The sequence below is a fragment of the Corvus moneduloides genome, chromosome 9, assembly GCF_009650955.1.
Source record: "Corvus moneduloides isolate bCorMon1 chromosome 9, bCorMon1.pri, whole genome shotgun sequence".
In the NCBI taxonomy this organism is placed as follows: domain Eukaryota; kingdom Metazoa; phylum Chordata; class Aves; order Passeriformes; family Corvidae; genus Corvus; species Corvus moneduloides.
This window is the reverse complement of record NC_045484.1, coordinates 26,434,874-26,450,141: the sequence shown is the minus strand read 5'-3', so window position 1 is coordinate 26,450,141 and position 15,268 is coordinate 26,434,874. Positions and strand designations below refer to the sequence as shown.

The window sequence follows — 15,268 nt, the reverse complement described above, 5'->3', positions numbered from 1 at the left end:
GCTAATTTGTTCTGAAAACCAGTGTAACAAGTTTTCAGTTGCAATGAAAATACGTTTTGACAAACTGACTTTATTTAAGGAAGCTGTAACTTTTTCATCATGCAGAGATAAACTGAAGTATTTGACAACTACATTTATCCAGTGCTGTAATTAATGATGCTGTCATTTCTCCCTGACCCTAGGAAATGATGTATATCTGGAATGGCTACGCTGTAATTGGAAAATGTCCCAACTTAACAGAAGGCATGTTAGAGACTTTAAATGAAGCAGAAGAAGCATTGGCAAGAAGTTCAGGTAACCAGTGGTACGGTTTAAGCATTTATTTTACAGGGCAATAGCTAAAGATATTATCTGTGAATAGAGAGACAGTCATTAGTAAAGTTAATTGGATCACAGGAGGAACATAGATAAGGAAACCATAAATGGTTTATGCAGATAGGAATATTTTTTATTTTTAATATAGCAATAACTTAAAATAATAGCGAGTGATTTTCTATCCACAAATGTATGTTAGGAATGGTTTATGATGTGTTAAAGGACTGTTTATTTTGCTAGATCAAAATCAGTATATGCATTGGCTTGATTATTTGGATCCTGAAGCTTTGTTAACCTCAGATATTTCAATTTTGAAGGATAAAATAGGAGAGGAGTTTGTTTTTTTGTTTTAAAAGTGCTGTCAGTTTATGACATGACCTTTGGGCTGACTGGTGTCACCAGTGTGCTGCGGAAATCCAGGACACAAGGGATGGCCTTCCTGTCAATGAGCACAGTATAGGATTTAACTGAAACAGGCTCTGCTACCACATTTTCTCTCAGTCTCTTAATTCACTATCCATGAGAAAATTGAATTGGTGTTTATTTCTTGTCAGTCTTTCCCAGTTCCTGTGGGAGTTCAAGCAGTCTGCACAGCTTTTCTCACAAAGTTTTTCCTTGACCAATATTTGATCTCATTACTTTTATATGCAACCTTCCTGCAAAAGGATCAAGCCCCTGTTGATAAAGGAATATAGGCTAAAACACTGCATTGCAGTCTTTTCTAGGGCCTTGGACTTCTGTGCAGTGAGTTACACAAGATTTGAAAGGGTTGCCTGAAAGACTGGCTAAAACTATCTATTTTTAATTAATTGAAAAAGAGAATGGGAAAATATTTTCAGTGAAGGTGACATCCTAGAAAAAGGCCTTTGACCATTTCACCTTCTTTGTCACCCATTTTGTTTCATCATCAACAGTATTTCCCTGTTCCATTTTTTTTCTCAGTTGGCAAACTGTGGGTAAGGCTGCATTTTGCAGGGATTTGTAGCCGATTCATGTTTCTAGAACACTATGAGGACATGAAATTGAAAACTGGGATGTATTTTAAACATGCCAACAATTTAAAGTGTTGCCTGTTTCAAATACTGACTTGCTGTTTTCAGGCATATTTAATGAATTGGAAATGAGCAACTAAGCTGAATATTTTTGCTTGTAAACTTTTAAGAGTAAGCTGCCTATGTGGATTGGCTATGAAAAACCCAGTAGTTTTCTTTGAAATGTATTATGCAAAATTTTCTGATGAAGAAAGGGTGTTGATAATAAGGACTTAGAACTAGGTGAGGCTGGTAAGACTCTGGGCACTCAGAAGTATAAACTCCAAAGAAGAAATGGTAGGATGTGAGGTACAGGTAGCAAAGTTTCACATATTTTTATTTAGCCAAATGAAGGTAGAGAATTGACAAAATTCTTGCCCATGAATGGACTATGAGGCTACAAGTCAGGAAGCAGAAGAGTTGTACAGGGCAATAAAGGCAAAGGGTGGAGAGACTGTAAATTTGACTTCAGTATTTACGAAATGGACACCCTAAATTAGTTTTTAGGTGTCAGAGCAGTAAGACTGTGGAATAGCCTTTCAGTGGGAGTAGGGAGGGAAAGAACATCCTAACAATTTTTGCACAAAGTTTGATCAATTTTTGAAAAGCTTGATGTGTGTTTGTCTCTGCATTAAATTCACCAACTAGTTCTTTTCTGTGTTTCAGTAGATGGACTGTGCTGACACTTACCTTTGAAAGTTTCCCTACAGGTAGGAAAATCTCTTCTGTTCTAGAGTTTTCTAAAATGTGCCATTTACTTCCTCCTGCAGCTACAGAACTACTGGCAGATGACCGGTGTGTGATAAAGCTGTTAAAGGGATTATGCCTCAAGCATTTGGGCAAGGTCTCAGAAGCAGAAGACCATTTTAATTACATCTATTTAAAGTAAGTTTTCATACCTGGCATGTAGGAGAGCTCTTGAGTTTCAAGTAAGAGGAGATGTAGCCATGATATGAATAGAAGGGAGAGGACTGCAGTATCTTTAGTGTTTACTTCAAGGTATTTACATTTTAATTTCCAGTGTTGTTAGCCATGTGTTGAAGAATTTCAAATATGCAATTTTTATTGACGTATTTTCTCCTTTTGGGGGGACTGTAGGTGCACAAAATTTTTCAGATACCACTTACTTTTTTTGCCCCCTTCCTCTTCCCGGTCATGAAGAAGCTGTACCCAAGAAGCCAAGTACACTCTGCAGGTGGGAGCGTGATTACAATGGGAACTTCTGCACATCATGTGGCGCATGGCACCTCTTCTTGTCAGCTCACATGGATAGAGCTCATGATGTTGTCATCTTTTCTAACACTTTCCTGATAATAAAGGCATTATTTTCTAATCCTGAGATTATACATATTGTGTAGGATGCTTATGCAAAATACACGTTTAATAACCCAGAAGAGAGCTTCAGATAGAGAACATGACAAGTGTTGTAATAGAGATTGATAGCTCCTTCTGATCTTAGCTAATCTCGTAGTTATTTGTGTTTGGACCTGTTAAATGAGGGAAACAATATATCATTTCAAGGTCTCTAGGCTATTTCTTTTCCAATGCAGTGAGAAGAAGATAAAATATGACCATTATCTAATTCCAAATGCCTTGCTGGAGCTGGCAATACTGTATCTGGAGCAGGATAGAAGAGAAGAAGCAATAAAACTTCTGGAAAAAGCAAAGTAAGTGAAAAGCCTGTGTTGGTGTCTGATGGGTCAGTTTGGTGTTTTACTGGTTAGCAGGAAGCAGAAGCATTTCATTAATATCGTGGAAACTCATTTCATTTTTCCTGTGGGAGTGTGCATGCCTTAGTTTTGGTTTGGACCTTTCCAGTGGTAGGTGTTACATTTGTTCAGTCTGGGACTTGCAAAAAGAGCCAAAAAAAATTTAAATATCTTAATCTAAATGTCAAAAGTTTCCATAAGAAATAATCCATGTGTAACAAAATGTAATAATCTTTGTAGTCTATTTGCTTATTCATATAAAAGATGTATTAAATTAAATCAAAGCTCTGTGTTATGGCTAAAATAGCATTACTTAAATTGATGGCCAGCAGTGCCTGTTTCTTTCCTTGATGAAATACATTTAAGATAATGCTTCAGGTTACACTTGGTATCTTTGTATTGTTTCATCTGCATCGAGGCAACTTAAACACCTGCTTTTACTGTTTTGTGTGATTGATTTTTCTAGCAAAATAGGTTTATTGGGAAGTTGGGCTTGATCATGTATGTTCTTTATTATAAAATTAATAAATACAGGGTTTGCGTCTGTTTGAACCTTTACTTCTCTGCTGAGCCAAATTTTGGCAGTGGTGGGGAGAGAGGAAATCCAACCCAAACAACTCTTCCCCCTCTTCAAGCATCCCAGCATCAAGGTAGTTCACCTCTGCCTGGATCCTGAGCGAGTCCAGATGTGCAGAGTCACTGCCACAAGCGTCAGCAGCTACAAAACTGATGCCTGCGCCCGGTTCAGAGAGGTCACACAGAGTTTCTATGTTGTTTTTTGTCCAAGTCAGGCCACTCTGCAAGTCAGAGTAGCAAATCAAGCCTACCAAAGATTATGGCAAAAGCCTGTCAGCACAAAAATTAAAATATTGCAATCCTTAATCTCCTGTGCTTGTGAGCCTGGTTCTCTGTAGACTCATGGAAGATACTAAGAGCAGCAAAAATTGCATTAGCAAAGTGCAGTGGAAAGTGTTTCAACTGGCTTCATGTTCCTCTAAACACACCTCTCCTGTCCTCATTTCCTTTGTTCACATCTCTCTTAAGGAGAGCTCTAGAAATGAATGATTTGGAGCTGCTGATTACAGCTGGAACTTCTGTCATTGCTGCTTGGCCATTGCACATTTCCCTGGCAGCTCTGAATGTGTCTCAGGTCCCCTCAGGAGAAGGTGTTTGGATTAAAGGGGTGCACCAGCAGACAGCAACTCTGAAAAATGTGCTGTTGCCCAGTGTCTGAAAGCTGCTACTCAGACTTGCTGTGCTCAAAGAACTCTTGAACACTGTTGTGACATGCAAAAAAAAAACCCTCATTACAAAACCCCTTGTTTCAGTCAGTCATAAATAAAAGTGCAGCTCTTACATTTCTACCTGTGGCATTAAAATGCTCTGTGTTTATGAGCTTTCAGCTACAAACACTGAGTGTCTCAGCAGCCACGAGAGGGAGAGCAGGGCGTTGGTGGGGTTGGGGCTGCAGAATTCTGTTTGCAGTTGGCAGGAGCGCAGGCAAGCGCTTGGCTGGTGCATGACGCTTGATTTGCCTGACCTAAATCCACATACTGCTGCTGGCTTGGATCCTCAGCTCTGGGAGAAAGAGTGGGACGAGATGATAAACAGTTTTGGCTTGGTCATGCATGGAAATATTTCTATTTGTATGACTGTAAACTACAAACAAGAATATCAGTGTACTCATGAGAAATACAGGCTCTGCATGACAAAATCTATTTAATTTAAAGGAAAAACTTCAAGGGGTTTCAAATCAGCACACAGCAGAACCTCGCCACCTCCTTTTCTCAGTCAGCCTCTTGAGTGTTGCATACATAAAATTATAAGCTGGTGTAGGATGGGCATGGAATTCCTGGTTTTCACCAAGAGACTGGCACTGCCACAGACAGATACCACGCTGCCATGCTTGGTTTGAATTATGAATTCCGAACTGAAAGGCTGTTAAGATACACAGAGTTTAATACTTAATGTTATGTTTCTGTAAAGATGACAAATATCTTCTACAAGAAAATTAGCATGGTCTAATCCTCTTTTGTATCTGGATTCTGTATCCATCCTGTAGGAGCTGACATGCTAATTCCTACTAAGTAGGATCTGCACTTTCTATGTGGTCCTGGGGAAAATTTTTTGGTTTTTTATATAAGCTTTTCCATGAAAATACAGATTCTTTGAATGCTCCAGTAACTCTTTAGAGCATGACAGAGCTACTGGAAACTATAGGCAGATGACAGTGCGGAGCCAGGCACTAGATGTGTGTGGTGGAAATCCTGCTAGTCTTCCCTGGGATGGTGAATTGCTCCTCAAAAGCTGATATGGAATCTGGTGTGTGCCCACTTTCTCTTTCCAAGCTCTGGAGCAGCAAATTGTCTGCCTTCATTTCCTACACACAGTATTTGTTGGCAAACATAGGATGGAGATGGGGATGTTCCCCTCCTCTGGATCAGGACAGGTTCTCTTTCTCTCTCTCTCTCTCTTTTTTTTTTTTTCCCCCCTCTCCTCTTTACTTTCTTGAAATGAGTCTACCTTATTAAAATGATTTTTTTTAATGCTGAAAATATTTGTATTCAAATCTGTCAGTTATACTTTGAGGGGGGGGGAAATTCTAATTTCTGAATGTAAACTAAGTGGATGTTACAGATAATTAATATGGACTCAGTATTTTGATTGAGTGGATCAGATTCAATTTCTTATTAAGCTATATTTTTCTGGTAATTGCCAGACAGTGGAATTACAAATAAAGAACAAAGAGCTGCCTTGTTTGGCCAGGAACACATGCCTTGTATTTTAGAGTAGGCAACAAAGGAGCTTGCGAAGAAAGGCTTTTTTGCTGTCTACAGTTGTTTTGCTTAAAACAGTAATACAAAGATAACTTGGAAATGTTTAAAATATATATATTCATCAGAGTGGATCTTCTTTTGTTTCAGACAAAACTACAAGAATTACTCCATGGAAACAAGGACACATTTCAGAATTCAAGCTGCCCTGCACCAAGCCAAATCCACCCCAGAAAATGGAATGCACTGTGGAGCCTCAGCAGTGTCGTAACTTTTTCTTCTTTGATGTTCTGTTTGTTGCAAAATTTGGTGCAGAAAATTACCAACACTTTAGATTTATTTTTCCTTCTCTTTCAAGTCAGTGAAAAACCAAATAACTTAAAATTTCAAAGGTGATGCATAAAACATTAATCTAGTGTAATAACATGACAAAAAATCTCTCAAACCAACCATAACCCTGAAAAATATTGTTTTTCCAACAGTGGCTTTTTGAATACTTACATCTGTGTAATTCATTTTTCAATCGTGTGCCTTTCTCTTGTGTTCGCAACATTATGTTGTAGCTTGCTTAGTGAAAGGGGAACATTTGAAAAAAAAACAAACAGCAAAACTTTAAGATTTCCAGATTTAATCTCAGTTAATTCTAAATGTTTGTTTGGATCCATACTACCTGGAGTTGAAAAGGAAAACATTGCTTTTTCCCAGTACCTGCTTAGTTGGAATGGTGTGAGAAAATCTCACAGCAGGGAGGAGCTCTGGATCCTGGGCGTTTCTAGTTGTGCACAGAAAGCTTCTCTATACCAGCTTTTACCAGCCCCATTTTTGCCTCTGTAAGAAACCTGCTGGTGAAAAGAATGGTCTCTCTTATGCAAGTACCTTGACTTTTTCTTTAGTTTGGTTTTCCTGTCAAGTCTGCTGCTTGTAGCAGCTGAATTAATTTACTGAGGATTGCAGGGGGAAAGGTGGTGACAGTATAAAACTGCATCACTTCTTCTTTGACAATGGAAGGTTCTTAGGAAATGTCTTCTGTCAGAATGAACATGATCTGAAGCTTATGTCAAATTTAAAGCACAAGTCCTTGAAGGTCATTTAAGAAATGGCAACACTGCAGTGGCTGGAGCGATTCTGGAGTTACTGTGACAGCCCATCCCTTCCTACAGTGGCTGTTTTTAGGATTCCCAAGCTGACATGTCCATGTTGCAAGAGGCTGATGTTCCCTGTGGGAGGAAGCCGGGGCTGGAGCAGGCTCCCTCAGCACAAAGGAGAGCCCTTTATCTTTTTGCTCTTGATTGATCTTTTGGGAGATTTCCTGTGTAAGGGGCTTTGAGAATAGAGCAATGAGCTTGGTCTGCTTTCCAACGCCATGGAATTCCTGCTTTGCTGCAAAACTGGTGAAGTCAGTGGTACCACAGCTTTGACTTGTGGTTGCTGTTCTCCAGGCTGGTTCCATGTCTGTATGCCTCTGGGGTTTTGGGGCACGCTTCTACCTCCCTTTTGAAAGAGCTTCTTCCCCATTACCCATTCTGATGGGTGGAGATGGGAGGTCTTCTGAGAGCCCTTTTTCTCCAATGGAGATGTTTGTCAGGAAGATTCATATCTATGTACCTCACAGTGAATATCCTTTCTAAAGTGATTGTTCCCAGCAGAAGAGAAAATTGACAGTTTATAGCTCTGCTTTTGCCTCCTCAAAGGAAATGAAATTGTTTTATAACTGTAAATTAATATGCAAGGAGACAGAACCACCAGTTCCTCAACAAGGAGAACTTGCATTGTCTTAAAAATAGATACCCTTTATAAAAGTCTTTCCAAGTTAAAATGATAGATGGAAAACGCATTTTTAAAGTGACTTTCTCAGATAAATTCAGTTCAGATAAATGTCTCGATTCAGACAAAATTCGGTATAAACAGTTACGCTATTTACAAGCTGCACATCAAGACTTCAGTGTAAAAATTCAGTCATTCTTTGTATAGAATAAAAAAAGTTTCTTGTTCTACTTCATGCATATAACGCCTCTTCTTCCAGTTGTGTCCTTTTCAAATATTTTGGCAGCCTTAGCATCTTTTAAGCAAGCAATGCCATGTGAAAATTAGCATAAATTGTACTTTGCAGAAACCGAACAATCCTTCTGAGTGTAGATTTATTTCTTGTCTTTGAAATTTCACCCACAACTTGGTTTTGCCTGATCTTAGATACATCACACAAAGGATGTACTGTGTGATACTCAGCCAGCTTCCCTGATGCTTTGCAGCAATGAAAATCCCAAGATTTTCCTAAGCTTTTCATTGCCTTCCTAAGACTTTCCTAGTCTCCTCTAGTCAAACACCAGCACCAGTTGCACTGTAGACCTCATCTGCAGCTTCAGCTGAGTGCTTTGTAGTTCACTGTGATGTTTGACTCCTTGGCTCCCAAGCCATAGGAAATAATCACCTTCCTTATGCAATGAGGATTTATGGACTGTAACAGTATGGATTCACTTGAGGAAAAGATGAGTGGAAGGTCTGGTACATTGTCACTGTGTAAGTTTTTGGTGTATTATATTTTGAATTGCCCAACATCACTCTGCTCATCAGTTCCTTCATTTTGGTGCTCCTCCATGGCAGGCATCCAGACTCCGTGGGGTCAATCTGGGCTGGAAGGTTGATGCTGGGCTGGTTTTTCCATTTCTCTGCATGGTGCCTGGAGCAGCTCTGCAGGACAGTAAATTGCTTCCTCAGTCTGGAGTCCCAAATGCAGTGAATCAGGGGAAACACAAATGTGTGAGTTCTCACCTCAGGGTATTCACTTAGCAGAAAATAGTGGATATTGTCATGGAATTGTACATCAGAGATTGAAGCATGGGCCAAGATTCAGGAAATGGAAGTACTACTGCAGATGGATATAGTCAACACCTCAACTGCAGAAAGAGCAGTTCCTTCTGCATTCAAATACTGAACTGTCTGAGCAATGCTTGAGAAACCCACTCTGTGCACCATCTTTAGCCAACAACTGCTGCAATCAGCTCTTCCCCATCTTCAGCAAAGCCAGAGATGTTATCCAAAGACAAAAATTACTAACTCAGACAGCAGAAAAGTTTTCTGCACTTGGTAGGACCTTTATCATAAAACCTACAAACTTTATTTCTTTTTCAATGCATTTTTTTTAAACTAGCACTAGTAAGTGTTTTCCTGCCAGTAACCAAGGAGGGGGAGAAATTCGTTCTCAGTTTCCTGGATATCTGCAGCAGTGGCCATGGCGCCCCAGGGGATAATGCTCTCACCTGAAAGTGGTGCTGGCAGGAAGGGCAAGGCAGTAAAAGGGGCACCCCTTTTATCATGGGCTCTGTTATGTGGAATCCCTGCATGCAAGGTCTCTCACTGAACTGAGGGAAGAGAGGGGCTGAAGAGCCAGCAGCTCCTGCTGAGGTCTGATGAGGTGCAACTGCATCAGCTCCCAGCTCCTGTAAGTAACATGAGATGAGATACAAGCTGTTGGGCAAAGGACACTGGGCTGGAACTGAATATGGTCACAGCTTTTCTGGATGGCTAGAAGAGAATTTGATGAAGCCACAAACATGGTACAGAACTACTGTGATCTGGAAACACACACTTATAATTGCTCAACTCCACCTGTGGCACGGGAGCCTGCTTTGCTTACTGACACACAGTTCTATTGCAATCAACAGTTCACATGTGCCATCAAGGATGGATGGTTTAAGGACTGTCCCCTTCTGACTGTGCCTGGCCTCGGGCTGTTTACACCTCAAAACTTGGCTTAGGAAATCACATTTTATGAAATACAGCAGCGTAGAACAGGATCATATCAAACATTTTCTCCCCTTTCACACTGGTTTTGGCATTAAATGCTGTATTGAGTGCTTTAGTATTTTTTGTTATCTGTGGCCTGGGTCCAAGACTAAAAGCTCACAGGCTGACAGCTTGTGTGCCTCTGGCCCAACAGGGACGTCAGCTAATGCTCCTCTGTGTGAGACAAGGCTTTCCTACAGGTCAGTCCCAGAATGCAAAAAGCACTCCCAGGAGTTTAAATACAACACACAGCCTCCAGTTCCACCTGCAAGATGTGTTACTTTGCCTTCTCATGCATAAAAACACAGCAGCAAAGCAAATGTATATGAAGTGACCAAAACAATGCATTCAACACTGTTTCCCCTCTGGGAGGAAGAGGAGAAGATAAAGAGGTGAGTCATGTTGTTTACGGCTCTACAGGAAAATGGGTAATGGTTGGCAACGTCACTGATGAATGAGATTGGGAAAACCTGAACAGACTAGAAATGAACTTGCTTCTTTTCTCATTATGTTCTGCAAATACATTTTGGTGGCAGATTACGTGCAAAGCGTGTACCAACAAGTGTTTTAATTGAATGATTTGTTATCATAGAGTATTTTTTAAAGATGCTATCTAGGTTTGCTTCAGGTGTTTAAAAAAACCCCACAAGTACTTTCTTTTAAGGACGTGCGCAGTCAATTCCTGTCTCTAAGATTTATGATTAGCAACAGAACTAATAAATACCTGCATTGCACTGTGGTAAATACTGCATAGTGTTTGCTCAAATTCAGCCATGCTTCTGTAGGACTGGGCTGTGCTCCATTATTTTCTGTGGTTTTTTAAAATCTCAGGACCTACTTACTTTCATTGCTGGCTAAGCATAGGCAAAATGTCTTTTTAGAATTATGCATTGCAATAAAGTCTACTTGCTTTCTCTCTCCTTGACGGTTTTACAGAAAATACAAAATGGAGCAGTCATAGCCCTCTTCATGCTCTTTTTATGGGCAATTAAAAAATTTTAAAATTTAAAAAAAAAAGGCAAAGAAAAGTTTATTTTGTGTTTTTTATATATATACATATATATATATATATCTCTATACTTAGCGAAGTATAGGAGCAGCAGTGATGTGGTGGGAAGAGAAGATACGCAGAAACCCCAATACTCTGGACAGTTTTCCTCTTTCCATTCCTTTTATCCTGCAGCACACAGGTGTGAAGGTAAGAACATCATCCTTGGTGTTGGAGCTGTGTGGGATGTTTGTCTGCAGTGCCAGAGCCCCGGGGCTGTGCTTGGTGTCAGTTGTCACAGGGGCAGTCCCAGGGTGAGCTGGTGCTTTGTGAATGTGGTGCTTTCCCTGATGTTTTGGCAAAGGTGCTGGTGTGAGATGCCTGCAGCTGTCTATGCTCCGCAGATGTAGAATAGGAACTGTATTTCAGTGGAGTTCAGTAAATCATTCTGGGGAGTGAAGCAATGCTGTTAACTCCAGAGGATCCTAGAATTACGTGACTCACGTTCAATGTCATCTTACCTGGGCACAGTACCCAGCACTGCTGTTACCACCACTAAGGTTATGCAGCTGCAGAGGTTTTTAGAAGCAAAAATCAGTGCCAGTTACAGTTTTGATATTTCAGTCGTAGATACAATACCAGGTTGGAAGGGACTTCAAGGATCATGTGGTCCAACCTTTCTTGCCAAAAGCGGAGGCTGGACAAGGTGGTCGTGCACCCTGTCCAGCTGAATCTTAGAAGTGTCCAGTGTTGGGAGATCTAACATTACCTGGGGAGATTATTCCAATGACTGATACAATTGTGAAAAATTTGATTTGCCTTTCATTCTTATGGCTTGTGGATACATGACTCAGGTTTCCATTCTGTGATGCTGGCTGGGCTCATCATTTATTTGATGCAAATAAATGTTGGTTTTTCTAAGGAACAGCAGGAATTTCATGCATAGTGCCTTTGCTACAGCTCTGTTGTCTGATCTGTCACACACACACATACATAAAGAAATGCATATATAAATATACATAAAACATCTATGTATGTATACTCACACACAGTGGTAACAGGTTCTGGAGCCACAGCTTTTTGAAAAGTTATCAGAACTGCTTGAACAAATTATTAAATTCAGGACTTCAAAAAGGCAAGATACTTTAAAAAGAAAAGAAAAGAAAGCTTTGATGATGGCTGAGGAAAATGCAGATGTTAAAGGCCTTTACTAATGGTTTGCAGCAGGATCACACTGCAGGACTGTGCAGTTTGCAGCCTTCTAGAAGGAATCCCAAGGCAAAAAGGCAATCTAGCAAGAGCCCTTCAGTGGGGTAACCTCACAAAAATGCAGTTTTATGCTCTAGATTTGAAGGGCATCAGTTTTCACTCTGGAGTAGCAGAGCTCTGCCTCAGTGGGACAGTGCCTGGAACGGCTCTGTCCTGCTCAGAAAAGTTTTGGAGCGATTCATCTTTTCCCCCCTTGAATTCTTGCCTTGTCTGCCTGCCTCAATCTGCTTCCCCAGCGTGAATCCTGGATTACACAGGCAGCTCCTGCTAATGTGGCAGAAGCATGGGCAAAAGATGCTGAAAAGGTGAAGTTTGTCTGTCATGGTGCAGTGAGAGCCCTGGCAAAAGTGCAGTGAGGAAGCAAAGTGAGGCTGGGAAAGCGCTCGGTGTGGGCAGCCAGGGCCCGTGTGGTGTGTGTGGTGAATCTGTTTACTGCTGTGTGCAGAGCTCTTGAAATGCCTTCTTGGAAAGAAAGACAAATGTTTTGTAGGGGTTGGTGCTGAAAAGAGCAGTTTTCTGAAGTTTCTGGTGCTTGTTTTCCAGCTGCGAGGACAGAGGAGGGCTGGGGGCTCTCTGTGCACGCTCGGTGTGGCTGGGCCCCTCTTGCTGAGTAAGCAAATACCTCGGTGCTGTGAGAACACAGAAAGGGCTTTGCACAAAGGATTTCTTCATTATAAACTCCTCTCTGCAGCTTTTACTTAGCAAAGTGTCAGTGCAGAGTGGATGTTTAATGAATCAGTTCCTAGCATGAGAATACAGTTATTCCTTTTGCTTAAATCAAAAAGATACTTTAGCAGAGTATGTTTAGACTGCTCTCTTTATCACAAAGCATTAACTTTGCATTTCATACCAAGAATTCCAAAGCCCCAAACTCTTATCCCAGAACAGGTTTAAATGCAAGATAATCTGCAAAGGATGGTTAGCATAAATTATATTCTTCAAAGTCAAATGCTCTATAAAAAGAAAAGTTAATCCTTGAATCTAATTTTTATTTTGGATATTAAGTCAAAAAGGGTTCTTCTGAACAGCTTTGATTCATGTGTTTTATAGGTTGTCAACTAGAATGTATGTTTTTAATAAAAATGTGGCGTCTGTAACAAACTGTGTTTGTAATCAGCCAGCATCCACTTTTTTCCTGAGTCCTTTTAATCCAGGATTTAACTGCTGAGAGATCCTGTATGTTTGGTTTCAGCCATCTTGTTATTTATTTCACTGGCAGTCTGACTCAAAAGAGTTTTCATCCTTACCACGATTGCACAAGGACAGGAAATGTTGAAGTCCTAAAACTGTGGCAACTGAAGTAAGTTCAGGTGTTTCGTAATCCCTCAGCCCAGAAATGTACCCTTCTGCCACTGGAAAGGGAGACTGTCAGCCTTCCAAACACAGAATTGCTTTCAGCCCTGGGAAGCTGCAAGACTGTAGGAGCTTTTAAACCCTTATGTGGCTCATATTCCTCAGAAAGAAATGCTCTGGGCTGGGTTTGTTTGTTAATGTATGATTCTCCCCCAGATTTACATAATGAACTGGCAACAAGTAATAAGGATTACCATCCTTAGATGTGAAATGATTAAAGTGGTAACTCCTGTAGCATGCAACAATTTTTAAGCATAAAGGTCTGTATAAAACTGAGTATTCCTTACTCATCATTATATCTCTGGCCTCAGGTTTGTGGGAGTTTCCTTCTGACGTATGAGAGAAAATCCATTTCCTACTCTAATCTGCAAGTGGAACCCAACCACATCCTTGCTGTGCCTCCTGGATGCAGGTGCTGCCCTCCCTCCCTGCTGGTTCTGCAGCAGCTCTGGCTGTGGAGGGGACAGCAGTGATGTGGTGGCGCTGACCTGCTGCGTGTGGGCTTTCACACTCGGTGTCCCTCGCACCGCTGAAATGGAGCATGGTGATCCCCCAGCCCTCCCTGGGTCTCTGCCAGGGCTGCTGTGCCACTTGCAGTTCTGAATTACAAATGACATCACTGCACTCAGTGCTTTCATCACAGTGCATGGGCCCTATGAAAATGCTTTAAAGCAACAGCTCTTGAGGGCTGTCAAGCACCTCCAAACTCAGGTACTTGCACACAGTGGCTGTAAGAGGCTTTTTTGTTTGGTTTTTCCTTCAAACTGCTTTGCATTTTTCTATGGGCCTGCCCACCCTGGCGTTGGGTGAACAGGTCCAGGTGAGTCAGAGCCAACTCCTTCCCCTCACTCAGCTTCAGGAGACTCCAGTTGGAACCAGCTGTGCTGTGCTGGACTGTCTTAAGGTGTTTGAAGTGCAAGTAATTTGTTAGACACCTCTAGGACAGGAGATAAATGTATCTTCATCTTATACATGGTAGAAATAAGACACAGATCTGGTTCCACAGTTGTAGCTAAAATTCAGGTTATACATTATTTTGCATTAAATTCAGATCAATTAGTCTTTGAATTAGAAATCACTCAGAACAGTATTGTACCTAAAAACTTGAAAAATAATTGATTTATTTGTTATATTTACACATTTGTCTTTAAGCTAAACTTTGAACTTTTTTGGACTGTTCTTGTGTCATCAGCTCCAGTTTTACCCCTTCACATCTTTTTGCTATTTAACGAGTACTTTAATAAAAGTAATTTCTTCCCTTAGCCCAGTCAGTATCAGTGTTAAAGTTCAGCTGCTCAGGTGTCAGCTGCCTAGGAAAGCATTCAGCTCAGTAATCTATCACTTTCTACTTCTTTTAAATCTTTCTTAATCAAGTCTTGTAATAAATAAAGACTAATACCACCATGACAACACTGTTTTTTTCAAATTGTTCATTTGCCAGTTTTAACAAGATAAAGAAATGAATACTTAATGTGGACATTGTTTTACCAAAAAAAAAAAAAAAAAAGAACCCAACCCCTGAAACAAACAGACAAAAAGGAGGACACAAAGGAACACACACGGAATGATGAAAAGGAACAATGATATTGCACAACTTCAGGTCTCTCTTCCCAGATTTTGATCCATGTAATTAGGTATGTATGAATTCAGCAAAAACATTGTGTCCAGATAAATGTGTGGCCATTTGAGTGAATTGAGAACTGCAGAGTGTTTTCAGTTCCTTTTGACTGCTCCTTGGAGTTCTTCTCTAAGGGAGCAGGGTGCTGTCAGCTGCAGGAATAACAAACAAATGTTGACTCTCCATTGTGCTGACCAGTTATCCATAACCCACAGAATTACAATTCTCCTCTACTGTAAATGCACTAAGTCCTCCAAGGACCTGGGTCTTGAAACACAACTTGTTGTATCAAGAACTCAAACTATAGCTGGAACACAATCAACGAACATCCCCCTGTCTGCTGTGGTTAGCTTGAGACTGTGTTTCACTTCACAAGACCAGGGTCTTCTCACTGTCAGGGTGGCACTGAATGCACAGAAGTCACAGTA

General features: G+C 40.7%; 1 protein-coding gene across 5 annotated transcripts in view; it reads left to right on the top strand.

Moving 5' to 3' along the window:
* The window catches only part of TTC39A (tetratricopeptide repeat domain 39A), a 51,660-nt gene extending 36,919 nt beyond the window's left edge, over positions 1-14,741 (top strand). For 4 of the 5 annotated variants that reach the window (XM_032118595.1, XM_032118598.1, XM_032118597.1 and 1 more), the window contains 4 exons: positions 183-294; positions 2,117-2,231; positions 2,897-3,013; positions 5,980-7,823. In XM_032118595.1, the coding sequence (XP_031974486.1) occupies positions 183-294; positions 2,117-2,231; positions 2,897-3,013; positions 5,980-6,100 (465 nt within the window). In that variant the 3' untranslated portion in view covers positions 6,101-7,823. Of the gene's footprint in view, positions 1-182; positions 295-2,116; positions 2,232-2,896; positions 3,014-5,979; positions 10,005-10,696 lie in introns of those variants that run through there. The other variant, XR_004241903.1, reaches the window with a different exon arrangement.
* Positions 14,742-15,268: the final 527 nt, after the last annotated feature.